At 44.6% G+C, this 19078-nt stretch overlaps 1 protein-coding gene across 1 annotated transcript in view; it reads left to right on the forward strand.

The window, feature by feature from the left end:
- The window catches only part of LOC111960116 (arrestin red cell-like), a 19107-nt gene extending 973 nt beyond the window's left edge, over window positions 1–18134 (forward strand). Inside the window, exons 2-5 of the mRNA XM_070437903.1 lie at window positions 16097–16181; window positions 16510–16586; window positions 16686–16740; window positions 16864–18134. Coding sequence (XP_070294004.1) covers window positions 16105–16181; window positions 16510–16586; window positions 16686–16740; window positions 16864–16957 — 303 coding nt within the window. The 5' untranslated portion in view covers window positions 16097–16104 and the 3' untranslated portion in view covers window positions 16958–18134. The remainder of the gene's footprint in view (window positions 1–16096; window positions 16182–16509; window positions 16587–16685; window positions 16741–16863) is intronic.
- Window positions 18135–19078: the final 944 nt, after the last annotated feature.

The raw sequence follows: 19078 nt of genomic DNA on the forward strand, positions 1-19078 counted from the left end.
AGAAGAAGAGAGACTAGGAAACACATTACAAGAGACAGAACAGAGAGAGAGAGAAATGAAGAGGATGACTAGACGAAGAAACACAATACAGAAGAGAGAGAGAGAGACTAGAGAAAACACATTAACAAAGAGAGAGAGGAGAGAGAGAGAAAAAAAGAGACACGGGAGAAGAGAGAGAGAGAGAGAGACTAAGAAACACACTACAGAGAGAGAGAGAGAGAGAAAAAACACATTACAGAGAAGAGAGAGAGAGAGAGAGAGAGAGAAGAGACGTAGAAGAAACACATACCGATTAGAGAGAGAGAGAGACTCAGAAAAACATTACACAGAGAGAGAGAGAGAGAGAGAGAGACTAGAGAAACACATAAAGAGAGGAGAGAGAGAGACTAGAGAGAGAGACAAACCAGAGAGGTAGAGCGAAGAGAGACGAGAGAGAGGAGAGAGAGCATAGAGAAGACCATTTTACGACGAAGAGAGAGACTAGAGAAACACATTACAGAGAGAGAGAAGGGAGAGAGACTAGAGAAACACATTACATAGAGAGAGGACAGAGACTAGAGAAACACATTATAGAGAAGAGAGAAGAGAGAGAGAGACTGAGGAAGAACATATTACAGAAAGAGAGAGAGTAGACATGAAGAGAGGAGAGAGAAGAGAGAGAGATAGAGACATATACGGAAGAGAGAGAGAGATAGAGAGAAACACATTACAGAGAGAGAGAGAGAGAACTGAGAGAGACTAGCAGAAAATTACAGAGAGAGAGAAGAGACTAGTGACAACAATCCCAGAGAGAGAGAGAGAGACTAGAGAAACAATTACAGAGAGAGAAGAGAGGAGAGAGGGACTAGAGAACACATTACAGAGGAGAGAGAGAGACTAGAGAACACATATTACGAGAGACGAGAGAGAGAGAGACCTAGAGAGAAACACTACAGGAGAGAGAGAGAGAGAGAGACATATTACAGAGAGAGAGGAGAGATGAGACAAATTACAGAAGAGAAGAGAGTAAGAAAGACAGAGGAAGAAGAGAGAGAGAGAGACTAGAGAACATATTACAGAGAGAGAGAGAGACGACAGAGAGAGAGAGAAGAGAGAGACTAGAGAAACACATTATAAGAGAAGAGAGAGAGGAGACTAGAGAAAACATTACAGAGAGAGGGAGAGAGACTAGAGAAACACATAACAGAGAGGAGAGAGGAGAGACAGGAGAGAGAGAGAGAAAAAACATTACAGAGAGAGAGCAGGAGACTGAGAAATCACATGACGAGAGGACGAGAGAGAGAGAGATGGACTAGAGACCATTAAGAGAGAGAGAGTGAAGGAGAGAGAGAGAGACTAGAGAAACATTACAGAGAGAGAGAGAGAGGACTAAGAAGACACACCTACAGAGAGAGAGGAAGAGAGGCTGAGAGAAACATTACAGAGGCGAGTAGAGAGACTAGAGACACATTACGAGAGAGAGAGAGAGAGAGACTAGAGAACTTTACAGAGAGAGAGAGAGTTGAGCAGAGAGAGAGAGAGAGACTAGAGAAACATTACAGAGAGAAGAGAAGAGACTAGAGAAACATACAGAGAGAGAGAGAGAGAGAGAGACTAGAGAAACAGAGAGAGAGAGAGGAGAGCGCTAGAGAAACCTTCGAGAGAGAGAGAGAGCGAGAATAGAGATCGAGAGAGAGAGATAGAGAGAGGAGAGAGAGAGCTAGAGAAACAACATTACAGAGAGAGAGAGAGAGCAGAGAGAGAGAGAGAGAGGAGAGAGACAGAGAGAGAGAGAGAGAGAGAGAGAAGAGAGAGAGAGAGAGGAAGAGAGAAGGAGGGAGAGAGACGACTGAGAGAGAGAGAGAGAGAGAGAGAGACTAGAGAACAATTACAGAGGAAGAGAGAGAAGAGAGAGAGAGAGAAGAGAGAGAGAGAGAGAGAGAGAGAGAGAGAGAAGACAGAGAGAGAGAGAGAGAGAGAGAGACTAGAGAACTGTACAGAAGAGAGAGAGAGAGAAGGAGAACCAGAGAGAAGAAGAAGAACAAGAAACACATTACAGAGAGAGAGAGAGAGAAGAGACTAGAGAAACACATTACAGAGAGAGAGGAGGGACTAGAGCAAACATTACAGAGAGGAGAGAGAGATTACTAGAGAAAACTATTACAGAGAGAGAGAGAGAGAGAGGGAGAGAGAGAGAGAGACTAGAGAACACTTACAGAGAGAGAGAGAGAGAGAGACTAGAGAAACACATTACAGAGAGAGAGAGAGAGAGACTAGAGAAACACATTACAGAGAGAGAGAGAGAGACTAGAGAAACACATTACAGAAGAGAGACGAGGACTAGAGAAATATTAAGAAGAGAGAGAGAGAGGAGAGATGGGAGAGAGAGAGAGAGAGAGAGAGAGAGAGAGAGAGACGAGAGAGAGAGACTAGAGAAAACCAATTACAGAGAGAGAGAGCAGAGAGAGAGACTAGAGAAAAATATTAACAGAGAGAGAGAAGAGAGAAGAAGAGAGGGAAGAGAGAGGGGAGAGAGAGAACGAGAGAGAGAGAGACTAGAGAAACACATTACAGAGAGAGGAGCAGGAGACTGAGAGAACACCATTACAGAGAGAGAGAGAGAGAGAGAGAGACAGAAGAGACGAGAGAGACGGAGAGACGATAGAAGAGACGAGAGACGAGAGAGACAGAGGAGAGAGACAGACGAGAGAGGACAGATGAGAGAGAGAGGCAGAGAGAGACAGAGAGACTGTCGCCCGGCGTGACCCTACTATAATCTAAAGTCAAATGTTACTGTTTTCTGGTGCATCTGTCCCCACCCAAGTGGGCCTACGCAGCAACCTATATCTTCCTGCACAGATTCTGTCAGACCTGGACCCTACAGTAAATCTCAGTAAGGCCAAAATTAATGGTGTTCCAAAAACGGTCCACTCTCGCCAGGACCACTCAACAATTCCTCTTCGACACTGCTGCTCTAGGAGCACACAAAAAACTATACATAGGGGAAAAAGTGTTGATTCCCTGCTGATTTTGTAATGTTTGCCACTGACAAAGAAAATGATCAGTCTATAATTTTAATGGTAGGCTTATTTGAACAGTGAGAGACAGAATAACAACTAAAAATCAGAAAAACGCATGTCAAAAATGTTATAAAATGATTTGCAGTTTTATGAGGGAAATAAGTATTTGACCCCTCTCAATCAGAAAGATTTCTGGCTCCCAGGTGTTTTATAGGTAACGAGCTGAGATTAGGAGCCATAACACACCGTCGCAATCAATCAATCAGATTCCAAATCTCCCCATGGGCAGACCAAAGAGCTCTCAAGGATGTCGGAGAGACAAGATTGACAGGCTGGAATGGGTACAAAAGACCATCCAAGCAGCTTGGTGTGAACAACAGTTGGTGCGATTATTCGCAAATGGAAGAAACACAAAAGAACTGTCAATCTCCCTCGCCTGGGGATCCATGCACCACTCTCTCTCTCGTGATTCATAGAGAACGGTGAGGAATCAGCCAGACTCTACACGGAGGATCTTGTCAATGATCTCAAGGCAGCTGGGACCATAGTCACCAACGAAAACAATTGTAACACACCTACGCCGTGAAGGACTGAAATCTGCAGCGCCCGCAAGGTCCCCCTGCTCAAAAAGCAACATATACATGCCCGTCTTGAAGTTGTCAATGAACAACTGAATGATTCAGAGGACAACAGGGTGAACGTGTTGTGGTCAGATGAGACCAAGAGCTCTTTGGCATAACTCAACTCGCCGTTTTGAGGAGAGGAATCGTGCCTATGACCCCAAGAACACCATCTCCCACCGTCAACATGGAGGTGAGACATTATGCTTTGGGGTGTTTTTTCTGCTAAGGGGACAGGACAACTTCACCGCCAAAAGGGACGATGACGGGGCCAAGTACCGTCAAATCTTGGGTGAGGAACCTCCTTTCCCTCAGCCAGGGCATTGAAATGGGTTAGTGGGTTCGTGGATGGTATTCCAGCATGACAATGACAAAACACACGCCAAGGCAACAAAGGAGTGGCTCAAGAATAAGCACATTAAGGTCCTGGAGTGGCCTAGCCAGTCTCCAGACCTTTAATCCCTAGAAAATCTTGGAGGAGCTGAAGGTTCGAGTTGCCAAACGTCAGGCCTTGAAACCTTAATGACTTGAGGAAGATCTGCAAAGAGGAGTGGGACAAAATCGCTCCTGAGATGTGTGCAAAACTGGGTGGCCAAGCTACAAGTAACGTCTGACTCTGTGATTGCCAACAAGGGTTTTGCCACCAAGTACTAAGTCATGTTTTGGCAGAGGGCCAAATAGTTATTTCCCTCATTAAAATGCAAATAAATGTATAACATTTTTGACATGTGTTTTTCTGGATTTCTTTGTTGTTATTCTGTCTCTCACTGTTCAAATAAAATCTACCATTAAAATGATAGACTGATTATTTCTTTGTCAGTCGGCAAACGTACAAAATCAGCAGAGGATCAATAACTATTTTCCTCACTGTAACACCTCTGACTAACAATCATCAGCGCCACAGGTGACTTCCAAATAGTCCGGAACGATCTGAGAGAATAAGGCATAGAATGGCCATCAAAAGGAAAGCATAAAAATTCTTCATCCCAAGTTAGGAAATCTGGCTGAATAGTGATTGAGAGCTCAGTTATCAGAACCATGCCCTTTATGAGATTGTGTTAGGTTTTTCGGAGTTCCAGATCAACTCAACCAGGAATCACAAAGGATGTACCACTCAAACTGCAACCAAATTGAGAAGCGTCTTCCGTGCGCAATGCAGAATTTGGCGAAAAGATATTCTCTCTGTAGATACAACGTTAAAACACCCAGATAAATGCATGCAGGGAAGCAGAATTAGGCCGAACACGATAAATTAGTCAAGAAATCCAGAAGAGAGCCGTTAATTCTACAACCACCTAAAAGGAAGCGATTCCCAAACCTTCAATAAAGCTCAGAGCACATCCTCCTACAGATAGATGTGTCCAACTCTTGTATAACGGTGTCCCCAATAAGGTCATGTGTATCCTGGCGGCTCTTTCACAACATCGAGACAGACACCCATAGAATATGTACCCGGGACAGAGATATCACAATTTAGACCCCAACAAATATCCCTGAGGGTTACAGAACAAAAAGGAATTACTTGACACATTGGAAAAGATTAACTCAAAAAAACAGAGCAAACTTAGAGATTTGCTATTTTGGCTCATATTACGGAGAATGAGTACATCATATTGTTGGCAGAATGGATTCTGATCCATTGTGATGACCCAAAATTAAGGAAAGCGTGAGTATATGTTTATATTCAAGACATAACACAACGTGGAGCACTAGCATTGCTATGAGAAAGTTGTCCGACCGTAGGCAGACCTGCTTCAAGAGGAAGACAGGCCATGTCCATGCCACAAAGAATGAGTGGAAACTAGTGAAACTGACACACATTCACCTTATTTAGACCTCTAGACATGAATATGTTCTGACATTATTAAGAGACCACATGATTCCTCAGATGTCACAGACCCACAAAGAAATCCACAGTGTGACATCACAAGCAAGCATATTTGTGACCTGTGCACAAGAAAGCAACCAGTGAGAACATCGGTACAGACAAATGTACGTGATTACTTTTTAGATTTTAAATTAGCATGTTGAATTTTATTCGGTTTCATTCCTGTTTCGGACTGAACCCGTAGGAGAGCCATATTTCAATGTTCTCTCTATTTGGTTTCGGTCAGGGTGTTATATTGGTGTGGGCATTCTTATGTTTTGTTGTTTCTACATATTTTCTATTTCTTGGTTTGGCCGGGCTCATTGGTATCTCACATCAAGGACAGCTGTCTAATCGTTGCTCTCTACGATGTCCGAACCGGCCTAACTTAGGCTACAGCCTTTTTTTCCAGCTGTGCGTTTGTGAAGTGGAGCTGTGTGGTGTAGGGCACAACTTGAGGCTTTCACGGTTTGTTTTTGTTTAGTGTGGTTTGGTTCGTTGCGTTTCTATTTGTTTTATTAATAGATATAAAGATAAAAATATGTGTACGCCACATCGGCTCACCTTGGTCCTCCTTCTTTCAACTCGGACACTTGAGACAGAATGCCTATCCATCAAACACACTCTAAATGATCTCGGAGTTCATGAGCGTAGGTGTAAGTGCTAAGAAGGAGTTGCATGGGACCATGAGAAGCAATTTTAAGATTGGCCAGGGGATCCTGATTGAAAGTTGGTTATGGAAAAGCCGTGAGCTGGGAAGGATCTGCCTGCTTTTGGGAGAGGTAGAAGCAGAGAGAAGGACGAAGGAGCAGCTAAAGCGGAGCGGCAACTTATGAGGGGAACACGGGCTGGCAAGGAAGCCGAGAGACAGCCCCCCCCCCCATTTATTTTGGGGGGAGCGCACAAGGGAGTTGGCAGGAGTCAGGTGTGAGAACCTGAGCCAACTCCCGTGCTACCATGGAGGGCAGTCGGTACTGTCAGGCACCGTGTTATGCGGTGGAGGCGCACGGTGTCCAGTACGCGTTCTTATCGGGTCGCGGCTACATCCAGCGCCCGACATCTGCGCGGGCTAGGGTGACATCCAGCCGGACGGGATGTTGCCAGCCCTGCTGCTCCAGACTCCAGACGTCTTCTACGGCCAGGGATATCCGCGCCGCTCTGCACACTGTGTTCTTCCCACAGTTTTTTTTGCGGTCTGCAACACCAGTGCGTCCTTTGCTGCGCCCCGACGTGCCGGCCAAAGTCACCAATCCAGACTCAGAACGGGTGTAGCTCGCTCTAGCTCCGAGACCTCCCAGTGCGCCTCCACCGGCCAGTGTATCCCTGTTGCCTCGGCAGGACAAGTTGCCTCCGTGATGTCTCCCCAGCCTGGTGAGTCCTGTGGCCTGTGTAAGCCCTACCCTCCTGCCATGTCTCCCCACCTGTGTTGAGTCCTGTGTCGGGGTGCCAGGAAGCCAGGCCTCTAGTGTGCTTCTCTCACACTACCAGTGATGATCCATGGCAGGGAAGCCTCCAGTGATGATCCATGGCACGAAGACCTCCCGCGTGATGATTCCATGGCAAGAAAGCGCTCCAGTGAATGATCCCATAGCACGGAAGCCTCCATGATGATCCATGGCAAGAAGCCTCCAGCTGATGCAGCATGCACGGAAGCCTCCAGTGGATGATCCATGCAGCACAAAAGCCTCCAGTGATGATCGCATTGGCACGAAGCCACCAGTGAGTATCATGGCACGAGCCCAGTGTGATACATGTCACGGAAGCCTTTCAGTGACTTGATCCATGGCACGAATCCTCCAGTGATGATCCATCGGGCACGAAGCCTCAGTGATGATCCATTGCAAAGAAGCCTCCAGTGAATGATCCATTGGCAGAAATCCTCCAGGGGTGAGACATGCACGAAGCCTCTAACGAAGGGCCTCCAGTTCGGGAAGCCTCCAGCGACGGTCGCCATTCCGGAGCCTCCAGAGATGGCTGCCAGTCCGCGGTCCCCGCCAGCACGAGGGTAAACCCAGTCGCGGGCCCGCAGCAACGAGGGTGCCAAGTCCGGGGCCCGCACGAGGGTCTCCAGTCCGGGGCGGCCGGCGAGTGTCCCCACACCAGGAGCATCACCAAGCGGGGTGAGCCAGAGGTGTGAGCGGGCTCTGCAGTCCCGCCCAGCCTGAGCCGCCACCCACAGAGATGGATGCCCATCCCAGACCCTCCCCTATAGGTTCAGTTTTTTGTGGCGGGAGTCAGCACCTTTGTGGGGGGGTTACTGCACTCCTGACCGTAAGAGAGCCTTTTAATGTCTCTATTTGGTTGTGTCAGGGTGTGATTTTGGGTGGGCATTCTTATGTGTTGTGTGTTTCTATGATTTTCCTTATTTCTATGTTTTGGCCAGGTGTATGGATTCTCATATCAGGGGACAGCTGTCTATCGTTGTCTCTGATTGGGAACCATACTGAGTGTAGGCCTTTTTTCCCACCTGTCTTTGTGGGAAGATTACTTTGTTTAGGCACAAGGCCGTTTAGCTTCACGGTTTGTTTTTGTAATGTTTCATGTTTTTGTTCGCTATTATTTATTAATGAAAAATGTACGCCCACCACGCGCACTTGGTCCTCCTCTTTTTCAACAGCGTGACATTCTTTGGAAGTGTGTGAATATTACTGTACATTTTTTTTTCACTTGCTTTGTAACATGTTTCCCATAAGCCATAAAGCCCCTTGAAATTGAAAGAGAGAAGAAGAGAGAGCGCAGCATTCAGAAAGTATTCAGACCTGACTTTCACATTGTTATTTACCGTTACGCCTTGTTCTAAATGTATTAATCGGTTTTTTCCCTCATCATCTAAACACAATAACCAATAATGGAACAAAGCAAAAATAGATTTGGATATTTTTGCAAAATTTATTACAATAAAAATGAAATATCACGATTTACATAAGGTATTCGACGCTTTTACTCAGTACTGTTTGAGGCCTTTTTGCCAGTAATTACAGCATCGAGTTCTGCCTTTGGGTAGTGACTCTTACAGCTGGTGTGCACACCTGTATTTGGGGAGTTCTTCCCATTCTTCTCCTGCAGGTGCTCTCAAGCTCTTCAGGTTGGACGGGAACGTCACTGCACAGCTATTTTAGGTCTCTCCAGGGATGTTAGATCGGGTTCGTCTGGGCTCTGGCACTCAAGGGATACATTCAAAAGACTTGTCCGAAGCCACTTCCTGCGTTGTCTTGGCTGTGTGCTTGGGTTGTTGTTCTTTGGAAGGTGAACCTTCGCACCATCTGAGGTCCCTGAGCGCTTTGGAGCAGGTTTTCATCAAGTATCTCTCTAACTTTGCTCGTTCATAGTTCCCTCGTTCCTGACTAGTCTCCAGTTCCCTACTGCTGAAAAATCCCCACATCATGATGCTGCACCACCATGCTTCACCGTAGGAATGGTGTCCAGGTTTCTCCAAGACTGACCACTTGCATTTTCAGGCCCAAAGAAGTTTCATCTTGGTTTATCGAGACCAGAGGAATCTTTTTCTCATTGTCTGAGTCTTTAGTGCCTCTTGGCTAAACTCCAAGCGGCTGTCTTTGTGCCTTTTTACTGAGAGTGGCTTCCATCTGGCCTACCAAAAAATAGGAAACAGATTGTTGGAGTACTTGCCAGCAGATGGATGTCCTTCTTGAAGGTCACCTCCCTGACCAAGGCCCTCTTTCGCCCGATTGGTCAGTTTGTCGGAATTGGCCAGCTCTAGGAAGGCCTTGTGTTCCAAAATTTCAATTTAAATTATGGAGACTCATTCTGTTCTGGGACCTTTCAATGGCTGCAGTGACTTATTTGTTCGTACCTTCCCCAGATCTGTGCCTCGACACAATCTTGTCACGGAGCTTTCAGACAATTACCTTTGACGCTCATGCTGGCTTGGTTTTTGTCTCTGGACATGCATTGTAATGTGGAACCTTATATATTACAGGTGTTTGTTTTCCTAAGTTTTCAATATGTCCAATCAATTCTGTACTTTACCCACAGGGGTACCAACAAGATTGTTAGTTAAACATCTCAAGGATGATCAATGGAACAGGGGTATGCACCTGGTCATTTCGACGTTGCTTATAGCGCAAAGTGGTCTGAATACTATATATAAATATGTATTTCTGTTTTTAAATTTTTCATACATTTGCAAATATGTCTAAAAACTATTTATGGTGGTTTTGGTGTAGATTTGCTGAGGATTTTTTTTTTTATTGAATCCATATTTAGACATAAGGCTGTAACTAACCAAAATGTGGAAAGGGTCAAGGGGTCTGAATATTTCCAAATGCCAATGTTATGTACAAACAACAACAGGCAAGGTTACATTTGCTAAATTCTGAAAAAGACACACACACACAGCACACACACAGCACACACTACGTGTATGAACACACACACACATCAACACACACACACACACACACACACACACATACAACAACACACACACACAATTCACCATCACTCACACACACACACACACAACACCACACACACAACATGTATAGCAAACACGCACACACATTGTAAGAAACACACATCACACGCACGTTGTAACACCCATCACACACACACACACACATGTGCACACACACACACACACGACACACACACGACACACACACCGCACAGCAACAAACACACACACACACATTCACACCACACACACACACACGTGTATGATGTGAATCACACACACACATGTATAGAAAAGACACACACACGATATATTATCACCACCACACACACATGTCCAGAAACCAACACACACATGTATAGAGCACACACATTTCACACACATGTATGACATTCACCACCACAGGTGATTTGCGACTCTCCTTGAGAACCAAATTTAAGAATTCGATAAACAAATCAAACAACTGCCGGCATATCAAGGCTGTGACTAGATGGAGTTTACAGCTATGGACCGAGGCAGAGTTAACAGAGAATTTTATCTAACCCTTTTTCTGACCATATTAACCTAATTCTCCTAACCTTGCTAAGAACAATCTTCAGCTTCCTCCGTAGCTTGAAACCATTTGTCAAACATCAAGATACATGCCTGCAGTTTCTCAGTCACATATATTGTGTTAGTTTGTGTCTGGTTCTGTTTGATGTGTCAATTAAGAGGGTTCTGTTTGATGTGTTCCAGATGAAAGATGGGTCCAATAAAGGAGGTTGCTGTTTGATGTGTCCAATAAGGAGGTTCTGTTTGATGTGTTCCATTTAGTGAAAGGATGTGTCCAATAAGAGGTCTGTTTGATGTGTCCAATAAGGAGGTTCTTTGATTGTGTATCCAGAGTGAAAGATGTTGTCCAATTTAAGGAGGTTCTGGTTGATGGCATTAAGGATGGTTTCTGTTTGAATGTGTTCCAGAGTGAAAGATTGTGTCCAATAAGGAGGTTCTGGGTATCCTGGTGTCTCTACAGAGTCAAGGTCAAACTAGTGGATGTTCTCGCGGAGGGTGCGTTACACAACACACGCACACGCACACACACACACACACACACGCACACCACGACACACACCACACACACCACCACACACACACACCACACACACACACACAATCGAACACCACACACACACACACACACACCCGCTCAAAACAGTGTTGTCCCACGAGGGTAGGCGTGCATCTATGTCTTGCCTACACTGTCTACATTAGAGTTCATGTAGGTGGTTGGCTAAGTGAATGTTTCCACCTGGATTACGCGTGGAATGTTCTTGAGTATCAGTTCATCTCTGCTAATGTGTGTTCTGCACAGGTCCAAACTATCTGTGTGTGCTCTGTACAGGTTATGTTGTCGGTGGGAGCGCCTCTTTGTCTCTAATTGACACCCCACCCGTCTGACCTACCCATCTCCAGACCTCAATCAGGTAGACCATGTGTGTTGGACAGGACAACTTCACCGCATCAAAGGGACGATGGACGGGGCCATGTACCGTCAAATCTTGGGTGAGAACCTCCTTCCCTCAGCCAGGGCATTGAAAATGGGTTGTGGATGGGTATTCCAGCATGACAATGACCCAAAACACACGGCCAAGGCAACAAAGGAGTGGCTCAAGAATAAGCACATTAAGGTCCTGGAGTGGCCTAGCCAGTCTCCAGACCTTAATCCCATAGAAAATCTGTGGAGGGAGCTGAAGGTTCGAGTTGCCAAACGTCAGCCTTGAAACCTTAATGACTTGGAGAAGATCTGCAAAGAGGAGTGGGACAAAATCGCTCCTGAGATGTGTGCAAACCTGGTGGCCAACTACAAGAAACGTCTGACCTCTGTGATTGCCAACAAGGGTTTTGCCACCAAGTACTAAGTCATGTTTTGCAGAGGGGCCAAATAGTTATTTCCCTCATTAAAATGCAAATAAATGTATAACATTTTTGACATGTGTTTTTCTGGATTTCTTTGTTGTTATTCTGTCTCTCACTGTTCAAATAAATCTACCATTAAAATGATAGACTGATTATTCTTTGTCAGTGGGCAAACGTACAAAATCAGCAGAGGATCAAATACTTTTTTCCCTCACTGTACACACCTCTGACTAAACATCAGCGCCACAGGTGACTTCCACAAAGCTGTGAACGATCTGAGAGACAAGGCAAGAAGGGCCTTCTATGCCATTAAAAGGAGCATAAAATTCTTCATCCCAATTAGGATCTGGCTAAAAATACTTGAATCAGTTATAGAACCCATTGCCCTTTATGGTTGTGAGGTCTGGGGTCCGCTCACCAACCCAGAATTCACAAAATGGAACAAACACCAAATTGAGACTCTGCATGCAGAATTCTGCAAAGATATCCTCTGTGTACAACGTAAAACACCAAATAATGCATGCAGAGCAGAATTAGGCCGATACACGCTAATTATCAAAATCCAGAAAAGAGCCGTTAAATTCTACAACCACCTAAAAGGAAGCGATTCCCAAACCTTCCATAACAAAGCCATCCCCTACAGAGAGATGAACCTGTAGAAGAGTCCCCAAAGCAAGCTGGTCCTGGGGCTCTGTTCACAAACACAAACAGACCCCATAGAGTCCCGGGACAGAAACACAATTAGACCCAACCAAATCATGAGAAAACAAAAAGAGAATTACTTGACACATTGGAAAGAATTTACCAAAAAACAGAGCAAACTAGAATGCTATTTGGCTCTAAACAGAGAGTACACAGTGGCAGAATACCTGACCATTGTGACTGACCCAAAATTAAGGAAAGCGTTGAATATGTACAGACTCAGTGAGCATAGCCTTGCTATTGAGAAAGGCCACCGTAGGCAGACCTGGCTCTCAAGAGAAGACAGGCCATGTGCACACTGCCCACAAAATGAGGTGGAAACTGAGCTGCACTTCCTAACCTCCTGACAAATGTATGATCATATTAGAGACACATATTTCCCTCAGATTACACAGACCCACAAAGAAATACCACAGTGTGCCATCACAGCAGCAATATTTGTGACCTGTTGCCACAAGAAAAGGGCAACCAGTGAAGAACATCGTTACGAAACTGTATATAGACAATTACATTTGAAATGTTTATTCCTGTCACGCCCTGACCGTAGAGAGCCTTTTAATGTCTCTATTTGGTTTGGTCAGGGTGNCCCTGACCGTAGAGAGCCTTTTAATGTCTCTATTTGGTTTGGTCAGGGTGTGATTTGGGGTGGGCATTCTATGTTTTGTGTTTCTATGATTTTCTATTTCTATGTTTTGGCCAGGTATGGTTCTCAATCAGGGACAGCTGTCTATCGTTGTCTCTGATTGGGAACCATACTTAGGTAGCCTTTTTTCCCACCTGTCTTTGTGGGAAGTTGACTTTGTTTAGGGCACATAGCCTTTAGCTTCACGGTTTGTTTTTGTAATGTTTATTGTTTTGTTCGGCGTCATTTTGATTTATTAATGAAAATGTACGCCCACCACGCTGCACCTTGGTCCTCCTCTTTCAACAGCCGTGACAATTCCTTTGGAACGTGTGTGTAATATTTACTGTACATTTTTTTTTCACTTGCTTTGTAAACATGTTTCCCATACAGCCAATAAAGCCCCTTGAATTGAAGAGAGAGGAAGAGAGGAGAGAGCGCACATTCAGAAAGTATTCAGACCCCTTGACTTTCCACATTTTGTTTTACGTTACAGCCTTGTTCTAAAATGTATTAATCGTTTTTTTCCCTCATCAATCTACACACAATAACCCATAATGACAAAGCAAAAATAGATTTGGATATTTTTGCAAATTTATTACAAATAAAAAATAGAAATATCACATTTACATAAGTATTCAGACCCTTTACTCAGTACTTTGTTGAAGTGCCTTTTGCAGTAATTACAGCATCGAGTCTTCTTGGGTATGACTCTACAAGCTTGGCACACCTGTATTTGGGGAGTTTCTCCCATTCTTCTCTGCAGGTGCTCTCAAGCTCTGTCAGGTTGGACGGGGAACGTCACTGCACAGCTATTTTTAGGTCTCTCCAGGGATGTTAGATCGGGTTCGTCTGGGCTCTGGCACTCAAGGACATTCAAAGACTTGTCCCGAAGCCACTCCTGCGTTGTCTTGGCTGTGTGCTTAGGGTTGTTGTTCTGTTGGAAGGTGAACCTTCGCACCAGTCTGAGGTCCTGAGCGCTTTGGAGCAGGTTTTCATCAAGGATCTCTCTACTTTGCTCCGTTCATATTTCCCTCGATCCTGACTAGTCTCCCAGTCCCTACTGCTGAAAAACATCCCCACATCATGATGCTGCCACCACCATGCTTCACCGTAGGAATGGTGCCAGGTTTCCTCCAGACGTGACACTTGGCATTCAGGCCAAAGAGTTCAATCTTGGTTTCATCAGACCAGAGAATCTTGTTTCTCATGGTCTGAGAGTCTTTAGGTGCCTCTTGGCAAACTCCAAGCGGGCTGTCATGTGCCTTTTACTGAGGAGTGGCTTCCATCTGGCCACTACCAAAAAAAAAAACAGATTGGTGGAGTACTGCAGAGATGGATGTCCTTCTTGAAGGTCACCTCCCTGACCAAGGCCCTTCTTCCCCGATTGGTCAGTTTGGTCGGATGGCCAGCTCTAGGAAGAGCCTTGGTGGTTCCAAACTTCTTCAATTTAAAAATTATGGAGACCATTCTGTTCTTGGGGACCTTCAATGCTGCAGACATTTTTTCGTACCCTTCCCCAGATCTGTGCCTCGACACAATCTTGTCACGGAGCTCTACAGACAATTCCTTTGACCTCATGGCTTGGCTTGGTTTTTGCTCTGACATGCATTGTCAACTGTGGGACCTTATATAGACAGGTGTGTGCCTTTCCAAGTCATGTCCAATCMATTGTATTTACCACAGGTGGATACCAATCAAGTTGTAGAAACATCTCAAGGATGATCAATGGAAACAGGATGCACCTGAGCTCAATTTCGAGTCTCATAGCAAAGGGTCTGAATACTTATATAAATATGTATTTCTGTTTTAAATTTTTAATACATTTGCAAAAATGTCTAAAAAACATTATGGGGTTTTGTGTGTAGATTGCTGAGGATTTTTTTTTTTATTGAATCCATTTTAGAATAAGGCTGTAACTTAACAAAATGTGGAAAAGGTCAAGGGGTCTGAATACTTTCCAAATGCAATGTATGTACAAACAACAACAAGCAAGGTTACATCAAATCTGGAATAAAGACCACACACACACACACACACACACACACACGTGTAGAACACACACACACACAACACACAACAGCACACACACGACACACACACACACACACACACACACACACACACACACACACACACAACACACATCACACACACACACACACACACACACATGTAATAGCAAACACGCACACACATGTAGAACACACACACACGCACGTGTAGACACACACACACACACACACACACACACACACGCACACACACACACACACACACACACACACACACACACCAAACACACACACACACACACACCACACACACACACGTGTATAGAATCACACACACACATGTATAGAAACAGACACACACACGTATAGAATCACACCACACCACACATGTCCAGAAACACACACACAAATGTTAGAGCACACACATGCACCACACATGTATGACACACACACCACACAGGTGATTTGCGACTTCTTGAGAAACCAAATTAGAATTCAGATAAACAAACAAACAACTGCCTCATATCAAGGTTGTGACTAGATGGAGTACAGCTATGGACCGAAGGCAGGTTAACACGAGAATTTTATCTAACCCTTTTCTGACCATATTACACCTAATTCTCCTAACCTGCTAAGAACAATTTCACTTCCTCCGTAGCTCGAACCATTTGTCAAAACATCAGATACATGCCTGCAGTTGTCCTGGTCCATATATTGTGTTAGTTTGTGTCTGGTTCTGTTTTGATGTGTTCAATAAGGAGGTTCTGTTTTGATGTGTTTCCAGAGTGAAAGATGTGTCCAATAAGGAGGTTCTGTTTGATGTGTCCAATAAGGAGGTTCTGTTTGATGTGTTCCAGAGTGAAAGATGTGTCCAATAAGGAGGTCTGTTTGATGTGTCCAATAAGGAGGTTCTGTTTGATGTGTCCAATAAGGAGGTTCTGTTTGTTATGTGTTCCAGAGTGAAAGATGTGTCCAATAAGGAGGTTCTTGGGGATCCTGGTGTCTTACAGAGTCAAGGTCAAACTAGTGGTGTCTCGGCGAGGGTGCGTTACACACACACACGCACACGCACTACACAGCACACACACACACACACCACACACACACACACACACCACACATCACACAAATCACCACACACACACACACACACACACACACACACACACACACACACACGCTCAAACTAGTGTTGTCCCACGGAGGGTAGGCTGCATCTTGGCTCCTACACTGTCTAACATAGATTTATGTAGTGGTTGTAAGTGAATGTTTCCACCTGGATTACGCTGGAATGTTCTCTGAGTATCAGTTCATCTCTGCCTAATGTGTGTTCTGGCACAGGTCCAACATATCTGTGTGTGCTCTGTACAGGGATGTGTCGGTGGAGCTGCCTTTTGTTCTAATGCACCCCAAACCCTCTGACCTACCCATCTCCAGACCTCAATCAGGTACAGACCAATGTGTGTTTAATAGAGAAAAATATGTATTAGAAAAGTGTTTTGCGGGAATATTTACCTGTTTTGAAATGTCATTACTTTCACCCACAGTCGTCCCAGAAACATATGCCCCAGTTGGCAGTAACCTGATAGAGTTTGAGACAAAGTAAGAGAGAGAAAGTGTTTGTGTATCTCAAATTTAAATGTAACCTTGTTTGTTGAACACAATTGTAATCTCTCTTCCTCCTTCTCCCTCCCTTCATCCCTCCTCCATCTCTCTCTCTGTCAGTAATTTCTCTCAGGATGATGACTTTGTGTTCGAGGACTTTGCCCGTCTGCGGCTGAAAGGAACGAAGGACGATGAGGATGACCACTTGTGCTAGCTCTCCCTCCCCCAGGACCATGCACCTGAACCTGGGGAGAGGTGCTAGGCGAGTCCCTGGTCTCATGTTGTCTCCAGGCCAGTAGGCTCAACTTCAGAAAGGGGGAGCAGGAGCACTCATATATATTCTATTTTTCATTTCCCCCCTTCTACTTCCTCTTCGTCTTCTTCTCCTTCTTCTTCTTCTCTCTTCTTTATTGTATATCTTTGATTGCATTTTCCATTTCTACTCCTTTGTTTTGTCACGCGTTTGTTTGCGAAACAGAGAGAATGAGAGATGAAACACAGAGAGATGAGAGAGGTGGAGAGATTTATAGGAGTGTCGAGTCGACAGTCTCTGTTTTAGGAAATCCTTCTATATGTTTTGGATCCATTCTTTGATTCAGGGTTGATGTTATTTGTTCTATACGCTCTATAGGTCCCAGCTTTATAAGAAGTGGGTAGACAGACAGATATACATTTGTCATTATTTACATGATTGAATACCATGGAACCTAAGGTTGCAAAATTCCCCAAATTCCCAGATTTTCCAAACATTCTGGTCAGAAGAATCTGGATTTCCAACTTATTCTCTCCTGATTCTGGGAATCTTCCAACCAAGATTTCTGGGAAAACCTGGGAATTTTGAGGAAAGTTTGGGGAATTTAGGCAATCCTATATGTAACTGTAATGTACAGGACTGCGTTGCTGCACAACTACTTAGAGGGAACATGAGTTTAATATTTTAGTTAATTACATTGTTATGACATAGTTATAACCAGTTATTACACTGTAATTACATTGTTATTATGCTACTATTATTACACCTTTACCTTATCCTTGACACCCATTATACCCAATATGTAACTCAATACTTTACCCCTTTATGGCAAGTGTGAAACGATTACATATCCTCACAGTGAGGGAGGGAGTGTGTAAGTGTACTGTGTGTGCAGTGCACTTACAGTTATTGTCGCAGGGTGTAAAGTGTACTTACAGTCAGCTACAGTGAGCGTTTTAGTGTAGTGCAGTTACACTAAGGGTGTGAGTGTGATGCATTCAGCGTGAGGATGCAGGTGATCGTATGTACAGACAGTGTATTCTGTTAAGGACTACATAGGAGACTTCAGGCAGCAAAACCTACACACACACACACACACACACACACACACACACACACACACACACACACACACACACACACGTCCTACAGTTCATGGCGGATGCCATGAACACGATAAATAGCTATTCTTTTTACGTTCATGGATTTTTTCCAAAAGTCGTTTTCTTGGTAGGTCAGGTCAGTTTGATCGAACTCATCTGTCAATAGAGTCAGGGCTCATGTCTATGACGATAGCTTACTGGTACTGTTACTGTACTGTACTGTACTGTACTGGGCCAATTATAAAGCTGTGGTTTTCTAGAGGAAGTAGGAGTGCTGATCTTAGGATCACATCCCCCCCGTCAATATAATCTTATTCATTTTGATCGACCAGGCCAAAAGTGATTGTAGAATCAGCCAAGGATTATTTTTTGACAGCTCACAAAGGGTGCCCCCCTGGTGTGTGAAAAGGTCTATTAATAGAGTATTTAAAGGAGGTTGAAGGTGGAAGTTTCCCCCTCCACTGATACAGGGTAAGATTATTTTTTAGTGTCAGGCAAAGCGGTTCTCAAACTTGCGTCCTCTGGAGCTGATTCAAATGATCGAAGCTTGATTTGATATAGGTTCGAGTATTTGAATCAGCTGTGTGTAGTGCTAGGCAAAAAACCTAAACGTGCTTCCCAGAGGGGGCCCCAGGACTCAGTTGGGCAACCCCTGTTGTAGCGGGGTATCTGATCCTAGATCTGTGGTGTAAGGAAGTGACCTTCTACCTCAATTGTGTTTAAGGTTTAAACATTGACAACCTCTTTAAACCTACTGGCATCCAAACCTTTTAGCCCCAATCATCCGGAATTCAACCACTGTAAGAGCAGGTGGAAAGGGGGTGGCGAGGAAAGGCGGTGGCAGGACAAGGGGTGGGAGGAAAGGGGTGAAGAAAAGGGGTGGGAGGGGTGTGAGAAAGGGGTGGGAGCGGGTGGGAGGAAAGGGGTGGGAGACGAAGGTGTGGGAGGAAGGGAGGAAGGGTGGGAGGATCTCTCTGGT

The sequence above is a fragment of the Salvelinus sp. IW2-2015 genome, linkage group LG37 (assembly GCF_002910315.2).
Source record: "Salvelinus sp. IW2-2015 linkage group LG37, ASM291031v2, whole genome shotgun sequence".
Lineage (NCBI taxonomy): Eukaryota > Metazoa > Chordata > Actinopteri > Salmoniformes > Salmonidae > Salvelinus > Salvelinus sp. IW2-2015.